General features: G+C 42.2%; 1 protein-coding gene across 2 annotated transcripts; it reads left to right on the top strand.

Moving 5' to 3' along the window:
* Positions 1 to 1,671: 1,671 nt before the first annotated feature.
* Positions 1,672 to 15,433, top strand: LOC135545241 (FXYD domain-containing ion transport regulator 6-like). Of its 2 annotated transcripts, none has more exons than XM_064972871.1 (7): positions 1,672 to 2,116; positions 10,718 to 10,771; positions 12,788 to 12,829; positions 12,948 to 13,022; positions 13,125 to 13,167; positions 13,286 to 13,335; positions 13,556 to 15,433. In XM_064972871.1, exons 2-7 carry the CDS (start codon positions 10,723 to 10,725, stop codon positions 13,597 to 13,599), a joined length of 303 nt encoding a protein of 100 aa, XP_064828943.1. In that variant the 5' UTR covers positions 1,672 to 2,116; positions 10,718 to 10,722; the 3' UTR covers positions 13,600 to 15,433. The 2 variants fall into 2 exon arrangements, with proteins under 2 accessions (XP_064828943.1, XP_064828942.1); XM_064972870.1 differs by having other exon boundaries at positions 12,948 to 13,040.
* The last annotated feature ends 1,319 nt before the right edge of the window (positions 15,434 to 16,752 follow it).

Raw genomic sequence — 16,752 nt, 5'->3', positions numbered from 1 at the left:
CCAGGAAACCTACACCACCCAATGTCACAGGAAGGCCAAAAAGATCATCAAGGACAACAACCACCTGAGCCACTGCCTGTTCACCCTGCTATTATCCAGAAGGCGAGGTCAGTACAGGTGCATCAAATGGGGACAGAGACTGAAAAACAGCTCCTATCTCAAGGCCATCAGACTGTTAAACAGACACCACTAACATTGAGTGGCTGCTGCCAACATACTGACTCATCTCTAGCCACTTTAATAATGAACAAGTGATGTAATAAATGTATCACTAGTCACTTTAAACAATGCCACTTTATATAATGTTTACATACCCTACATTACTCATCTCATATGTTTATACTGTACCATGTACTATCTACTGCATCTTGCGTATGCCGTTCGGCCATCGCTCATTCATTAATCTTTATGTGCATATTCTGATTAATTCCTTTACACTTGTGTGTATAAGGTAGTTATTGTGAAATTGATAGATTACTTGTTAGATATTACTACATGGTCAGAACTAGAAGCACAAGCATTTTGCTACACTCGCATTAACATTGGCTAACCATGTGTATGTGACAAATCAAATTTGATTTGGGAAGGCCTATCCAATACAGTGTGTAATGCAGTGTAGTCTTGTGTTCATATACACTATTCCAAGAGCGCAAAAACTCAGGAAGTACATTTTCTTAGAAATATAACTTGGCCCTGTGCTTCTCCGAGCATGCTCTTCGTATAGCCCATAGTATAGGCTATGGATCATTTCATTGAGACCACACTAGGCGCACTTGATATTCCACGCCCAGCAGAGAAACAGGGACGAGGGTCATCATCAGGCACTCATCGAGATACTATAATAAGCAACTAATTCTCAAATCCTGAGCAATACAACATTTGATCAATTTGATCAATTACAAATTACATGACCCTCCCCTGGACTAAATTTTTTAAAAGACTAAACCCTCCCGCAGACATTGTGACTGCTCCCTAATGTAAATCTTTCTTTCTTTCTTTCTTTTTCTTTCTTTCTTTCTTTCTTTCTTTCTTTCTTTCTTTCTTTCTTTCTTTCTGTCTTTCTGTCTTTCTTTCTGTCTTTCTTCTCAAACATCTTTGGGGAGGCAGTGTAGCCTAGTGGTTAGAGCATTGGACTAGTACCCAAAAGGTTGCAAGTTCAAATCCCCGAGCTGACAAGGTACAAAATCTGTCGTTCTGCTCCTGAACAGGCAGTTAACCCACTGTTCCTAGGCCGTCATTGAAAATAAGAATTTCTTAACTGACTTGCCTAGTAAAATAAAGGTTAAAAAACAACAACAACAAAAAACATGAGCAATATGACATTTCATTGATTTCAAATTACATGACCCTGGATTAAATTTTTTTAAAGACTAAACCCTCCCGCAGACATTGTGACTGCTCCCCAATGTAAATCTCTCTTTCTTACTTCCTTTCTTTCTTTCTTTCTTTCTTTCTTTCTTTCTTTCTTCCTTCTCAAACATGAGCAATATGACATTTCATTGATTTCAAATCACATAACCCTCCCCTGGACTAAATTTTTTAAAGACTAAACCCTCCCCCTGACTGAAATTGAAAAATCATGACCCTCCCCCATTTTTCCTCCAGGTAACAATTGTGTACATTTCTACTGCTCCCTAATGTCAATCTCTCTCTCTCTCCAGTCTCCCAATACTGATGGTTTAACACAGACTACACTGTAGTTTATATCAAAAACACAATCAGTGTATATTTGTAACCGGTTGGCGCGCCGAAAGCTACGGGTAGATGGCTAGATGCTCACGAACATCAACAGCGGGTCGTGTGTGTGAGGTAGAGAGAGTGGGAGACAGACAGACAGAAAGAACGTGATAGACATCAACAGACCTTTTGTAATCAATACAAACAGAAGAAACATTGAGATTCTCCAACAAAGATATTGGCAAACTATTCTTACGTTTTGCATTCTAAGTGCGAGAGGCGACCAAGAACCCTTCGCGGGACTGCAATTGAACAGTGAGAAGGCACAGATTATAACAATTGAAACAATAATTACGCTTTGCGAGAAGAAGCTGATCATTGTGGTGGATTGGATTGGGGTCAATCAATTTGTAGCTCAACGTCAAGATAATAGAAAGAGGTAAGAAGATTAATTGGGCATGTTTGTTTTTCGACATGATTCAAAAGGGACGTGTGCGTTCTCATGTCTACAGTGTGTTATTGTCTGCCTAGTTGGAGCTAAATATTTGGAATCTGGTATCTGATCAAATGAGTGGGATGTATTGGCTAATAAATAATATAGGCAACATTTAATTTCCTGAAATATTGATGTGAATAAGGTATTGAGAACTTGTCTCAATGTGTATAGGCCAATGCATGCATAATATAAGTTGCATGATGGATATAAAATATATATATTTACTCATTGCATTTTATTTTGCAAAAATAACGTCTGTAAGAGCATTATTCTTTTTTCAAATAGGCCTAAACTATAAAGGTCTCGACTGGTTCTTGTATGCAATAGATTCTATTGCCGTGAGGGTGTGTCCTTTTCACAGTATGATGTTAGTTAGTTCAGCCAAGTCATCTCGTGCAGGGCAGACACACAATATTCAACCGTTTGTATAATTAGTCCTATGCCAAATAGGTCTAAATGGTATGAAGAACGCATTATTTGAAGCGCCTGAATACGCCCCTGTCCACAATACTGGCAAGTCGTGGTAAAGCCACAGGTTAGGACCGGTGAAAGTGGCAGACTCGCGGAGCTCGCGCCAAGCACGGTGTCCATGTTCAGCGAGCTAGACTATCTCGCCTTTGCAAATTCTAAAACACACTCATGCACAGTTACGCAAACTACGACTATGTCGTAATGTAGGTAACACCAGAGACACACTATAAGCAATGCTATAATATACCAACTGATACAATTATTCGTGAGTTTGTGTCCCTCCCAGTCTCCATTTTGGGCAGTGGTCGGGTGCGCGAAAAAAGCTTATCTGTGGATTATGGATATATGGTAGGTAGCCTACAATAATTAAATTGAGGCACTTGTGTTCGTTCATCTGGTTGTCATGGGCGGTAGGGGCGTTCCACCAAATGATTACCTTTTGGGTAGTGTAATTAAGTCCCAAAATGTTTTTATTTCACCTTATTTTAACATTATTTCATAAACAACACATGTTCGACTTAATGTAAACGTAATGTAAAATACGTTTTAGCATTTCAAGAAGTTAAATTGAAAAATGACTATTAAGCGCGTATTAAGTGCCAAATAAAGGTAACTGTGTTGATGATTTAATCTTAAATAAGCCACATATCCCCCTGTGACAGGGGGAATTGAAGCTTGCTGTGTGCAACAGGGAGCGGCAGTTGAATGCAAGCTTCATAAAAAGATGTTCATTTGTAGCCGGTCTTTATGGGTAACAGGGTTAATGTATTATGGTCGACCCGCTCAGTTTTCCACCACAAAATACCCGAAAATGGCCAAACGGAGTAGAACCAGTTCACCTGCCTTAACACTATGATTTGATTGTTAGATGTGCAATGTTTCTTTTGAAAAAAAATATTTAAAAAATAAATGGTTTCACCATATTAAAACGAGAGTTCAGTTCACGGAGCAGGGTTGATCTCAAAGCAACAAAATAACCAGGGCGTTACAATGATGGGGGAAAACCTGGAGAAATGTTGGAGTTACGTGGGTTAAAATCTTCCTAGAAGTCAGAGGGTGCACTGAGGGGCATGTCAAAAGGCAGAATTTTGTCACTTTAGCAACAAAACAAAAAAAATCATGATAAAAATCTGATTTATGGAATTTGACATGTGGTCTGTATTAATTAAAGGGAGCTTAATATAATATATTTTTTAAATTAAATATTGGCGCACAATTTCTACTTAAAATATGAAAAGGCACTCTTCTAGCGGAACGACCCCATTGTATAAAGGCTTATGTTGAGCGTGAACAAGGATTAATTAACGCTTGAATCTCATCACTGTGTCCCACCCCTTTCTTCTCTTCTCACACGTACTAAAGTTTTCATGACAATACCATCTCGAGCCCACCTCCCTCCACTCGGCACACATCCCTCACCGACAGTATTTGGTACATCGAATAGTAGTCAGCTGATGGAAACAGTTGCCATAGCAATACCACGGCAGTAGGCACGTCCAATGTCTTGTTGTCATGGAGATTTACAATCACGGCGATGGCAAAGATGCTAAGCCATAAGGCATGGGTCTTGCTCCGGAAAGGATCTTGATGCCCTGTATTTTGTGCTAATTCATCATTTGCTTGTTCAATTTGGGTTGTAATTATAATACGTCTGGAACACATAATGAGAATGAGAAAGTTGTAGTAAAGCGACAGATGTGGCACGCACACACACGCCTGAGAGCTAATCAGCGGCATTGTGGAGAGCTATAGGTAACTGCCAAAATAAAGGAAACACTTGAGGAAATGAGAGTTCTGGAAGCTCTGTTGTGGGTTGCTTTTTCCTGGCATAGAAAACGGCAATAAAATCATAGCCATTCTGGTGAACCCATTTCTATCCATCTCTTCCAGGATGATTATGACTATGCCTCCATAGGATGGCAATGCCCCCCCCCCCCCCATCCACAGGGCACGAGTGGTCACTGAATGGCTTGATGAGCACGAAAACAATGTAAACCATATGCCATGGCCGTCTCAGTCACCAGATCTCAACCCAATTGACTGACTGATGAACATCAAGGCTTTTAGAGATACTTTTGTAACCCTTTTCAGCTTAATGCAAGTCAACAATTCTTAATCTGAGGTCTTCTGCGATCTCTTTTGTTCGAGGCATGGTTCAAATCAGGCAATGCTTCTTGTGAATAGCAAACTCAAATTTTGTTTTTTATAGGGCTTGGCAGCTCTAACCAACATCTCCAATCTCGTCTCATTGATTGGGACTCCAGGTTAGCTGACCCCTGGCTCCAATTAGCTTTTGGAGAAGTCATTAGCCTCGGGCTTCACATACTTTTCCCCAACCTACACTGTGAGTGTTTAATTCAATATAGACAAGAAAGATTCAATCATTTGTGTGTTATTAGTTTAAGCGCACTGTGTTTTGTCTACTGTTGTGACTTAGATGGAGATCAGATGACATTTGATGACCAATTTATGCAGAAATCCAGGTAATTCCAAAGGGTTCACATACTTTTTATTGTAGATATGGGAGTTTTTACATGAGTCTGGGTGTCCCAGAGAAATAGCGATCAGTGCCAAATTGACGTAGAAATAACAATAATGGGTAAGATCCATAGAGGAATCAAGCTCCAGCAGTTAGATCACAATGCTCCCAAATATCATTTCACACAACCATACAATCTAAACTCTTAGAAAAAAAGTGCCATCTAGGATTTAAACGGGTTCTTTAGCTGTCCTCATAGGAGTACCCGTTGAAGAAACCTTTTTGGTAACAAGTAGAACCCTTTCGAGTCCCATGTACAACCCTTAACAGTTTGAGCTCCATGTAGAACCCTGGAACCAAAAAGTGATCTACATGGAACCCTTTTGGAACCCTTTTCTGTCTAGGATCATGGCCTAGACACTCGCAAACAAAGGCGTGAGCGTTGAGGTGTGAAAAGATTCACACTCACACAGAGAAGGAAGATAAACAACGGGTCACAACACACGACAGCATTTCCACTATGACGTTCATTCCGATGTCTTCTTCCACATGCATAATTCATCATTCATGGTCTTGGGCTCGAGTCATAGCTCCCTCCCTGGGGATTGTTGCATCTGTAGATGTCCACACCGACGTCACCCCAGGATGCCGCTGCTTCTGCCTCCGTTTCTGCCTGCCCTTCCCCCCTCTGCTCTACCCTTCCCCCTTCTAGCTCAGACAAAGTGAGGTGCTGGCAGCACCATGGGACTGAAACGTGACACATACAAACAATGGCGTGACAAAAGTGGGTTAAGGAGAGGCATAGAGGCCAGTGGATCGGGTGGCACTTCTCATTTCTAGCGAGGGAGTTGAACTCGAGTGTCTGTGTCACTAGCGCTGGCCTGGCTGGCGGTGCCACACCCCAACAGCAGCTTTCCCACGGGATTCTGAGAGATATGGCTAAATTGTCAACCTCTGATCTGAGAGGTAGAACTGGTTTAATTGCACTTTCCCACTGGGTGGAATTTCAGACTATTGACATTATATTTTTCTTGCCTTCTGGTCCTGATCGTTAGACAGTGGACAGCAGGTCATTCCTCACTGTCAGTTAGGGCTAGGTGACGTAGGGCTAGGGCTAGGCGACGTAGGGCTAGGGCTAGGCGACGTAGGGCTAGGGCTAGGTGACGTAGGGCTAGGCGACGTAGGGCTAGGGCTAGGCGACGTAGGGCTAGGCGACGTAGGGTTAGGGCTAGGTGACGTAGGGCTAGGGCTAGGCGACGTAGGGCTAGGGCTAAGCGACGTAGGGCTAGGGCTAGGCGACGTAGGGCTAGGCGACGTAGGGCTAGGGCTAGGTGACGTAGGGCTAGGGCTAGGCGACGTAGGGCTAGGGCTAGGCGATGTAGGGCTAGGCGACGTAGGGTTAGGGCTAGGCGACGTAGGGTTAGGGCTAGGCGACGTAGGGCTAGGGCTAGGCAACGTAGGGCTAGGCGACGTAGGGCTAGGGCTAGGTGACGTAGGGCTAGGCGATGTAAGGCTAGGGCTAGGCGACGTAGGGCTAGGGCTAGGCGACCTAGGGCTAGGCGATAAAAAACCATAACTTTTTTATGTCTCACCTCTTCAAATTGCGCGCAGAGCAGACACTACTAAAATAGGAGTATCAATGAAGGTTGATTCTGGAAAATGTTGCCTAAGTATAATTTCAAAAGCCCTTAATTCAATTAGATTATTGCTGACTGTTTGAAATGCAGTGCCTTTGACCTTGAATTGTGCAACAACGTTTATTTGGAGGTACAGTATAGATCGTGAATCGGCCATTCCAAAAAATTGGAAATATGATTTTTAGGCCATATTGCAGAGCCCTAATATTCAACTCTGAGGTGAACACTACTGAATGAACCTCAGTGGCTTGTATTTGCTATCATGCCCCAGCCTCCTCCCTCGCCCCATTCGCTGTCATCCTTTTCCTATCCCTCCTTATCAGCTTGTTGAAAAGGTAAAAATGGTTTTGAATATACATACTTAGTTCTGGTTGGACTAATAGCTTGTACTGTGCTGCTCAGTCCTGTGTTTTGATTGTGTCTAACATAGTGTAGACTAGTAGTAGAAGTCTGGAGCTTTGATAAGGGTGCCTAATCCCCCTAAATGTCATCCAAGGTGTCACTTTGCCTTTACCTTCGCTATGTTAACGCGCTATCAGTACTATTAGCAAGGTAGCTTATGTGTAAGAGTTCTAAGTGGGGTCCTCTATGCCTCCCTCTCTCTACATACATACATGCATACATGCATGCATACACACACACACACACATACATACATACATACATACAGTTGAAGTCGGAAGTTTACATACACTTAGGTTGGAGTCATTAAAACTCATTTTCAACCACTCCACACATTTCTTGTTAACAAACTATAGTTTTGGTAAGTTGGTTAGGAAATCTACTTTGTACATGATACAAGTCATTTTTCCAACAATTGTTTAAAGACAGATAATTTCACTTATAATTCACTGTATCACACTAAGTTGACTGCCTTTAAACAGCTTGGAAAATTCAAGAAAATTATGTCATGGCTTTAGAAGCTTCTGATGGGCTAATTGACATCATTTAAGTCAATTTGAGGTGTACCTGTGGATGTATTTCAAGGCCTACCTTCGAACTCAATGCCTCTTTGCTTGACATCATGGGAAAATCAAAAGAAATCAGCCAAGACCTCAGAAACAAAATTGTAGACCTCCACAAGTTTGGTTCATCCTTGGGAGCAATTTCCAAACGCCTGAAGGTACGACATTCATCTGTGCAAACAATAGTACGCAAGTATAAACACCATGGGACCACACAGCCGTCATACCGCTCAGGATGGAGACGCGTTCTATCACCTAGAGATGAATGTACTTTGGTGCGAAATGTGCAAATCAATCTCAGAACAACAGCAAAGGACCTTGTGAAGATGCTGGAAGAAACGGGTACAAAAGTATCTATATCCACAGTAAAACGAGTCCGATATCGACATAACCTGAAAGGCCGCTCAGCAAGGAAGAAGCCCCTGCTCCAGAATCACCATAAAAAAACAGACTACGGTTTGCAACTGCACATGGGGACAAAGATCATACTTTTTTGAGAAATGTCCTTTGGTCTGATGAAACAAAAATAAAACTGTTTGACCATAATGACCATCGTTATGTTTGGAGCAAAAAGCCGAAGATCACCATCGTAACCATGAAGAAAGGGGGTGGCAGCATCATGTTGTGGGGATGCTTTGCTGCAGGAGGGACCGGTGCACATCACAAAATAGATGGCATCACGAGGAAGGAAAATTATGTGGATATTTTGAAGCAACATCTCAAGACATCATTCAGGAAGTTAAAGCTTGGTCGCATATGGGTCTTCCAAATGGACAAAGACGCCAAGCATACTTTCAAAGTTGTGGCAAAATGTCTTAAGGACAACAATGTCAAGGTATTCGACTGGCCATCACAAAGCCCTGACCTCAATCCTATAGAAAATTTGTGGGCAGAACTGAAAAAGAGTGTGCGAGCAAGGATGCCTACAAACCTGACTCAGTTACACCAGCTCTGTCAGGAGGAATGGGCCAAAATTCACCCAACTTATTGTGGGAAGTTTGTGGAAGGCTACCCGGAACGTTTGACCCAAGTTAAACAATTTAAAGGCAATGCTACCAAATACTAATGGAGTGTATGTTATCTTCTGACCCACTGGGAATGTGATGAAAGAAATTAAAGCTGAAATAAATCATTCTCTCTATTATTCTGACATTTCACATTTTTTTTAAGAAAGTGGTGATCCTGACCTTCAGACAGGGAATTTTTACTCAAATTAAATGTCAGGAATTGTGAAAAACTGAGTTTAAATGCATTTGGCTAAGGTGTATGTAAAATTCTGACTTCAAATGAACATACTGTATATTTATATATATATATATATATATATATTTTTTTTTATCTATATCTATATATCCATCAGATGGGTAAAAAGGACAGGATGTGATGATTGAATAAGGAAGAGGATAAGAATGCTGTGTTGAACAACGAGAGGGTGTAAAGTCAAAAGTCACAACGGCGCTTGACAGTGTTGAGGTCGGAGCAGCTGTTAAGCCTCAATCACCACTCAGATGAACACGCCCCCCTCTCGGAGAAGACCTCGGCCACATCTGTTGATGTCTATTACCCTTCACAACACATCCTCATCCACTCTGTAGACTTCCTCCCTGCCTGTGTATCCCCTGCTTATGAGTAGCCCAGGGTTATAGGGTCTGGGATGGGTGGCGACTGACTGAATGAGAGGATTATGAATGCAACATTGTCCTATTTAGTGCAGCTAGGGAGGGTGGTGGGAGTAGACGCAACATCACAGAGCCAGACATAACAACCCACTAATGTTTGCTCTGTGGTGACTGTTGGTTGAGTGCTATGGTCCCAGTCATAACCCAGAACCTGTCTGGATATAGAAAACAGCAGGCATATTAAGCATACATACTGTTACCGGGTAGAATTGTGATAACATGCAACCAGGTAAAACATGCAGCCAGTTTACGGACTAAAATGAATCCACGTAACTGTGTGTAGAGACTTACTGTACTCGACTGAGAATTCAGTTTGGCTTTTGCATGCGTTGCTCTTAATGACATGAATGACAAATATGCAAAACGTGTAGATCAGTGAATAATTGCCTGCATTCAACATGACCAACATAATGTGTGCTCTGAAGCCACTCTCCACCAGTTCATTAGGCCATTTGTTACCCAATTACTAAGTGCCCTATCATTAAGGAAATGACCTGCGTCCAGAACATGACTCCTCCCAGAAAAAACGTCAAACCTGTGACCATGGGGCTGGGCTCGCCACTTAAAGCTATTTCAAGGCCAAGGTCTTTTAAGGGAGTTTGGAGGTGAACAGTGGACAAGCAGCATCTGGACTGTGATGCTATGATAATGGCTTGGGTCCATCCTGTTTAGCCGAATGTGTCCTCTCCCCCGCAATCTTCATGGTGGTATCAATAAAGAATACGCTCCATGGGAAGTGGGGCACAGAACATGGAGAACATAGATGGAAAGAGAGATGGGAAAAGAGAGGAGAGGAGAGGAAGATCAACGGAGGGATTGGTGTCATCTCTTTGCCTGGAGGGCAAGTTTCTTTCCATAAAAAGCCTGAATTGGTATTTTGTCTGTAGTGGGCCCATCTTCAACCTATTACTCTCATAACTCCGGCAGCTTGGCAACTTTTACATCTAGTTTCCATTCCCACCAAGATGTCTGTGTAGTACTGGTTTGAGAATGTATCTGAAAAATAGACACTTGATTGGTAAAAAATGAATGGACCAATACCAATCTGTCTGCAGGCATTGGGGCTCACAGCTGCCTGATTTAGTATCATTATCTATCTACCAGTGTATGTTTCATTTAATGTTATGTCATAAGAATAAAGTTTAGTGGGTTACACAAAAGGTTGGTTCAATACACGGGTGATGTGGGGGCCATTTTCCAACCTTACATATGTGTCTGTGTGAGCATGTGTGTCTTGGTGTGTATGTGCGTGGCATGCAACCAACTAACACAGTTCTCCCTCGCTCTATTTCTTTCTCTCTCTCTTTCTGCAGTTACCATGGAAACTGTTCTGTTCTTCCTCTTTTCACTCCTGGTGTATGTGGCTGGTAAGTTACACACTACCACCACCAACACCACTACCACCAACACCACTACTGCTCTATCCACAGGGAGGCAGGAGACACCGGGGCGGGGGGGGGGCGTGGCATGACATGACATGGCAGGCATGGGGTTTTGACTGAACATTAATGGACTGACTTGTTCTAGAGCCTTAGGCTTCCTTCCTTTGCATGCGTAGTACAGTGTGTCTGTGTGTTGATATGTATATCCCAAGTATAATGTAATATACTGTATATCCCAAGTTTAATGTACTATACTGTATATCCCAAGTATAATGTACTATACTGTATATCCCAAGTATAATGTACTATACTGTATATTCCAAGTACTATGGAATATACTCTATATCACAAGTATATTTAGGCCATGACACACACACACGCACATTAACTGTAACTCTGCCACACACACACACACACACACACACACACACACATTATTATGCCATTAAGATTCTAAGTGTGAAGTCATGGGTTCAGTACATCACTGGAGAGAGCAACTGAGCCATCCATGTCATCTGGTGTTATCCAGACTCTTGCTTGTCCGCCAATCGGACGAACCTTCCACATTCTATTTGCTTTGGCGTTTTCCCACCTGTCTTCAGTTCACATTCTTTTCAACCTCCCTCTTTTCCTGCCCTCCTTTCTTCTCCCTGTATCCCCTCCATCCTTTCATCTGTGTTTTGTTCACACCGTCAGTTCTGGTTTCTCTTCCTTTCCTCCTTTCTTCTCTCTGTATCCCCTCCATCCTTTCATCTGTGTTTTGTTTACACCATCAGTTCTGGTTTCTCTTCCTTTCCTCCTTTCTTCTCCCTGTATCCCCTCCATCCTTTCATCTGTGTTTTGTTCACACTGTCTGTTCTGGTTTCTCTTCCTTTCCTCCTTTCTTCTTTTGTCTCTCATCTCCATCTCCAGACTATACATCTCTCCTTTTCCCTCTTCCCTTTCTCCAACTCCAGATGTACATTTTCCTCCATTAATCTCCCTCCCACTATAATTCCTTGTTTTTTGTGCACTCACTCCCCATTCAGTGTGACTCTCTGTCTGTTGATATGAGTATACATGCTGAGTAGAGTGCACACATTGCACGACCGGATGTGAATATCGTAACCAGTCAAGATCCCTATCCAAGCTCAGGATGTGAATACCGTAACCTGTCAAGATCCCTATTCAAGCTCTGGATGTGGATACCGTAACCTGTCAAGATCCCTATCCAAGCTCAGGATGTGAATACCGTAACTTGTCAAGATCCCTATCCAAGCTCTGGATGTGAATACCGTAACCTGTCAAGATCCCTATCCAAGCTCTGGATGTGAATACCGTAACCTGTCAAGATCCCTATCCAAGCTCTGGATGTGAATACCGTAACCTGTCAAGATCCCTATCCAAGCTCTGGATGTGAATACCGTAACCTGTCAAGATCCCTATCCAAGCTCTGGATGTGAATACCGTAACCTGTCAAGATCCCTATCCAAGCTCTGGATGTGAATACCGTAACCTGTCAAGATCCCTATTCAAGCTCTGGATGTGGATACCGTAACCTGTCAAGATCCCTATCCAAGCTCTGGATGTGAATACCGTAACCTGTCAAGATCCCTATCCAAGCTCTGGATGTGAATACCGTAACCTGTCAAGATCCCTATCCAAGCTCTGGATGTGAATACCGTAACCTGTCAAGATCCCTATCCAAGCTCTGGATGTGGATACCGTAACCTGTCAAGATCCCTATCCAAGCTCTGGATGTGAATACCGTAACCTGTCAAGATCCCTATCCAAGCTCTTTCTCTCGCTCTCTTTCTCTCGCTCTCTCGCTCTCCCTCAGCAGTCGCAGACCCATGTGCCGAGTGTGAGTAGCCTGTCTGTATAATCAATGTGTTTAACCATGTTAACCCCAGCCCCATTATACTACTAGGTATGTACAGCATTGAAAACTGCTAAGATCGTTAGATGTTCTATATGGCTAGTATCTAATTTCCTTGCCTTTCTCTGTGCCTGTATTTTCAGATGGTGAAAAGGAGAAGAAAGTGGTGGACCCATTTGTCTATGGTAAGTAGACCCCTGTTAGTGGGTCTTGATGCTCTTCCCCATCAACTGACAATGTTGCAATAGCCATGAAAGAAGACTTCCATGAGTAGCCGTCACTCCTCTCTGTGTGTCTGTGTAGACTATCATAGCCTGCGGATCTGTGGACTGGTCTTTGGTGTGGTACTCTTCGCCCTGGGCATCCTCCTCATCCTCAGTAAGTCTTCATACTTCAGTAAGTCGAACTACGCCGCACATACTTATTGGCTCTTTGATTGTTGATTTTAAGATCACGATCATGATTTGTTGTCCGTTCTAGGCCGAAAATGTCGCTGCTGTCCCAATCAGGAGAAGAAGCTCAAGTAAGTCAGCAATTGTGCCTGATTGGTCGATTACATTTCTGCTCTGTTGTTATGGGGCTGTGTTCTCCATCTCTGGTCACCATGACAACCACTGTCTGTCCTCTTGGTTCTATCGCAGGGCCCCTGGAGACGAAGAGGCTACGGCAGAGACCCTGATCGTGTCCAAAGGTGAGAGATTTTGTCTCTACCCACTCACCCCTCACACACCCATTGGAACAACCTTGACACCAATCCATAGTTGTGTTCAACCATTGGGAATGATTCTTCGTAGTCGATGCCTAGGTTCCCCCTATGTTTCGGCCATTTTGAAATTACTACTCCAACTTCGATGACTTTTCATGAGGTCATATGAGTTTCTTTTGATTCCCCCTCTTCTGTCCGAACACAGCTAAGGAGCCAGAGCCAGAGCCTGAAGCTAAGGCTGAGAACTGAGTCAGCCCAACCAGACTGCCTTCCAACCAGACTGCTTCCCCACCTGACTGACGATCAACCATATCTGCCACTGAACAACCAGTGGTGGAAAAAGTACCCAATTGTCAAATTTGAGTAAAAGTAAAGATTCCACATAATAGAAAATGACTCAAGTAATAATGAAAGTCGCCCAGTAAAATACTACTTGAGTAAAAGTCCAAAAGTATTTGATTTTAAATATACTTAAGTATCAAAAGTAAATGTAATCTCCAAAATATATCAAAGTATAAATCATTTCAAATTCCTTATATTAGGCAAACCAGGATGACCATGGGCACACTTCAACACTCAGACATCATTTACAAACAAAGCATTTGTGTTTAGTGAGACCGCCAGATCAAAGGCAGTAGGGATGACCAGGGATGTTCTCTTAAAATGTGTGAATTGGACAATTTTACTGTTCTGTTAAGCATTCAACATTTAACGAGTTATTTGATTGTCAGGGAAAATGTACGGAGTAAAAAGTACATAATATTCTTTAGCTGTAAATGTAAAAGTTGTCAAAAATATAAATAGTAAAGTACTTCAGTGGTACTTTAAAGTATTTTTACTTAAGTACTTTACACCACTGTGAACCACTACCTAAGGACCAACACAATAATGATGATGACGATGGCAACAAAGATGATGACGCTGACAAAGATGATGCAGAAGAATTGTGAAGAATGAAGACGATGCAACAGGAATACTGTGAGACCACAGGACAAGGCATAGGAGTGTGTAGAGGTGGTTGGGGGGGATAATGCAGATGTAAATAAACCTTGAACCTATTGTTCCGTGCTCTGTGCCCGTGTACGTGTCTCAGTGATCTCGGGTGTACCTGCGCCTTACTGCGACAGTCTGTCTCCAGTTTGTCGTCTTATAGCCAGTGACACCTTTTTGCAGATCGCCTTTAACACAGTTCTTCATAATTAGAGATGTGTCAAGAAATGTTGTTCGTGTTTTGTCTTGAGCTTATATTCTGTGTTTCTATCGTCTTTAGGTTCTAGACGTTACTGTTTGCTATACTTTTTTTCAGAGTTGTCATTATCACTTTCACTCTTGTAACAATTGTCCTTAATGACGTTTATCACGTGGTAGATAATATATACAATATATACACTACCGTTCAAAAGTTTGGGATCACTTAGAAATGTCCTTGTTTTTTTTTTTAAGAAAAGTGCATTTTATGTCCATTAAAATAACATCAAATTGATCAGAAATACATTGTAGACATTGTAATTGTTGAGAATGAATATTGTAGCTGGAAACTGCACATTTTTTTATGAATATCTACATAGGAGTGCAGAGGCCCATTATCAGGAACCATCACTCCTGTGTTCCAATGGCACGTTGTGTTAGCTATTCCAAGTTAAGCATTTTAAAAGGCTAATTGATCATTAGAAAACCCTTTTGCAATGATGTTAGCACAGCTGAAAACTGTTGACCTGATTAAAGAAGCAATAAAACTGGCCTTCTTTAACCTCGTTGAGTATGTGGAGCATCAGCATTTGTGGGTTCGATTACAGGGTTCAAAATGGCCAGAAAAAAATGACTTTCTTCTGAAACTCGTCAGTCTATTCTTGTTCTGAGAAGTTAAGGCTATTCAATGTGAGTAATTGCCAAGAAACTGAAGATCTTATACAACGCTGTGTACTACTCCAGTTACAGAACAGCACAAACTGGCTCTAACCAGAATACAAACAGGAGTGGGAGGCCCCGGTGCACAACTGAGCAAGAGGACAAGTACATTAGAGTGTCTAGTATGAGAAATGGACCCCTCACACGTCTACAACTGGCAGCTTCATTAAATAGTACCCACAAAACACCAGTCTCAACGTCAACAGTGAAGAGGCAACTCCGGGATGCTGGTCTTCTAGGCACAGTTGCAAAGAAAAAGCCATATCTCAGACTGGTCAATAAAAGAAAAGATTAAGATGGACAAAAGAACACAGACACTGGACAGAGGAACTCTGCCTAGAAGGCCAGCATCCTGGAGTCGCCTCTTCACTATTGACGTTGAGACTGGTGTTTTGTGGGTACTATTTAATAAAGTTGCCAGTGAGGCATCTGTTTCTCAAGCTAGACAAACTGTTTCTGGCCATTTTGAGCCTGTAATCGAACCCACAAATGCTGATTCTCCAGATACTCAACTAGTCTAAAGAAGACCAGTTTGAGCTTTTAGCAGTTTTCAGCTGTGCTCACATAATTGCAAAAGGGTTTTATAATGATCAATTTGCCTTTTAAAATGATAAACTTGGATTAGCTAACACTATGTGCCATTGGAACACAGGAGAGAATGGTTGCGTAGATATTTCATAAAAACTCAGCCGTTTCCAGCTACAAAAGTCATTTACAACATTAACGTCTACACTGTATTTCTGATCAATTTGAGGTTATTTTAATGGACAAAAAAATGTGTTTTATTTATTTTTAAAAACAAGGACATTTCTAAGTGACCCAAAACGTTTGAACTGTAATGTACATGTAATATATACTAGTATAAATACCCTATACACTGTATACAGTTCTAGCTATATATATTTCAATATATGTGTGCATGTGTGGGAACATGAGTTTGGGTGGTTTGTATGTGTGTCTGAGAGGTTGTGTGTATTTGGCTGTGTTGTGCCTCACACACACGAGAATGCAACTGCCACAGTTTGCTGACCAAGCACAAGAATGCATCAGAGTTAACTAGGAGCTCACCAACAGTAGTCACTGTAGTGAAGTGAGCTCCTACATCAGCTGTATCACTGCCTTGTCCTAGACAACCGTCCAGTCTAGTCTCCTGCTCTGTCATTGGCCGAGCCGGGGCGATACCGCCCTCAGAGGCAGGCTATGATTGGACGGTTCCCACGCCCACACCAGTGCGGCAAATCTGTGTCCTCTTATTGTTTAGTTGAGAGGTTACGGTAGCCGGTTGCAAAAATCAGTCTCAACCCATGGTGTCTCTCTGTTTAGCGTTGTGTGATCAACCATGCGTTTAGTTAGTGAGCGAGCGGGTCTTACGTGTGACTGAGAGAGTGTGTGTAGATACTAAGTGTTCCAGAGTCATAGTTTTAGCCGCCAGAATTAGGTGAAGGAAATCAAAGGAAAAGCTCATTTGCTCTGTGTCAGACGTCAGGTAAAGCT

Source organism: Oncorhynchus masou, chromosome 9 (genome assembly GCF_036934945.1).
Source record: "Oncorhynchus masou masou isolate Uvic2021 chromosome 9, UVic_Omas_1.1, whole genome shotgun sequence".
NCBI lineage: Eukaryota > Metazoa > Chordata > Actinopteri > Salmoniformes > Salmonidae > Oncorhynchus > Oncorhynchus masou.
The sequence above is the reverse complement of the archived record's forward strand: the minus strand, read 5'-3'. Positions and strand labels throughout refer to the sequence as shown.

Excerpts from the sequence above, each read along its gene's own strand:
- LOC135545241 (XM_064972870.1), top strand. The coding sequence starts at position 10,723 with ATGGAAACTGTTCTGTTCTTCCTCTTTTCACTCCTGGTGTATGTGGCT. Across the intron at positions 12,830-12,947 it reads GGTGGACCCATTTGTCTATG|ACTATCATAGCCTGCGGATC; the intron begins GTAAGTAGACCC and ends GTGTCTGTGTAG. Across the intron at positions 13,336-13,555 it reads GACCCTGATCGTGTCCAAAG|CTAAGGAGCCAGAGCCAGAG; the intron begins GTGAGAGATTTT and ends GTCCGAACACAG.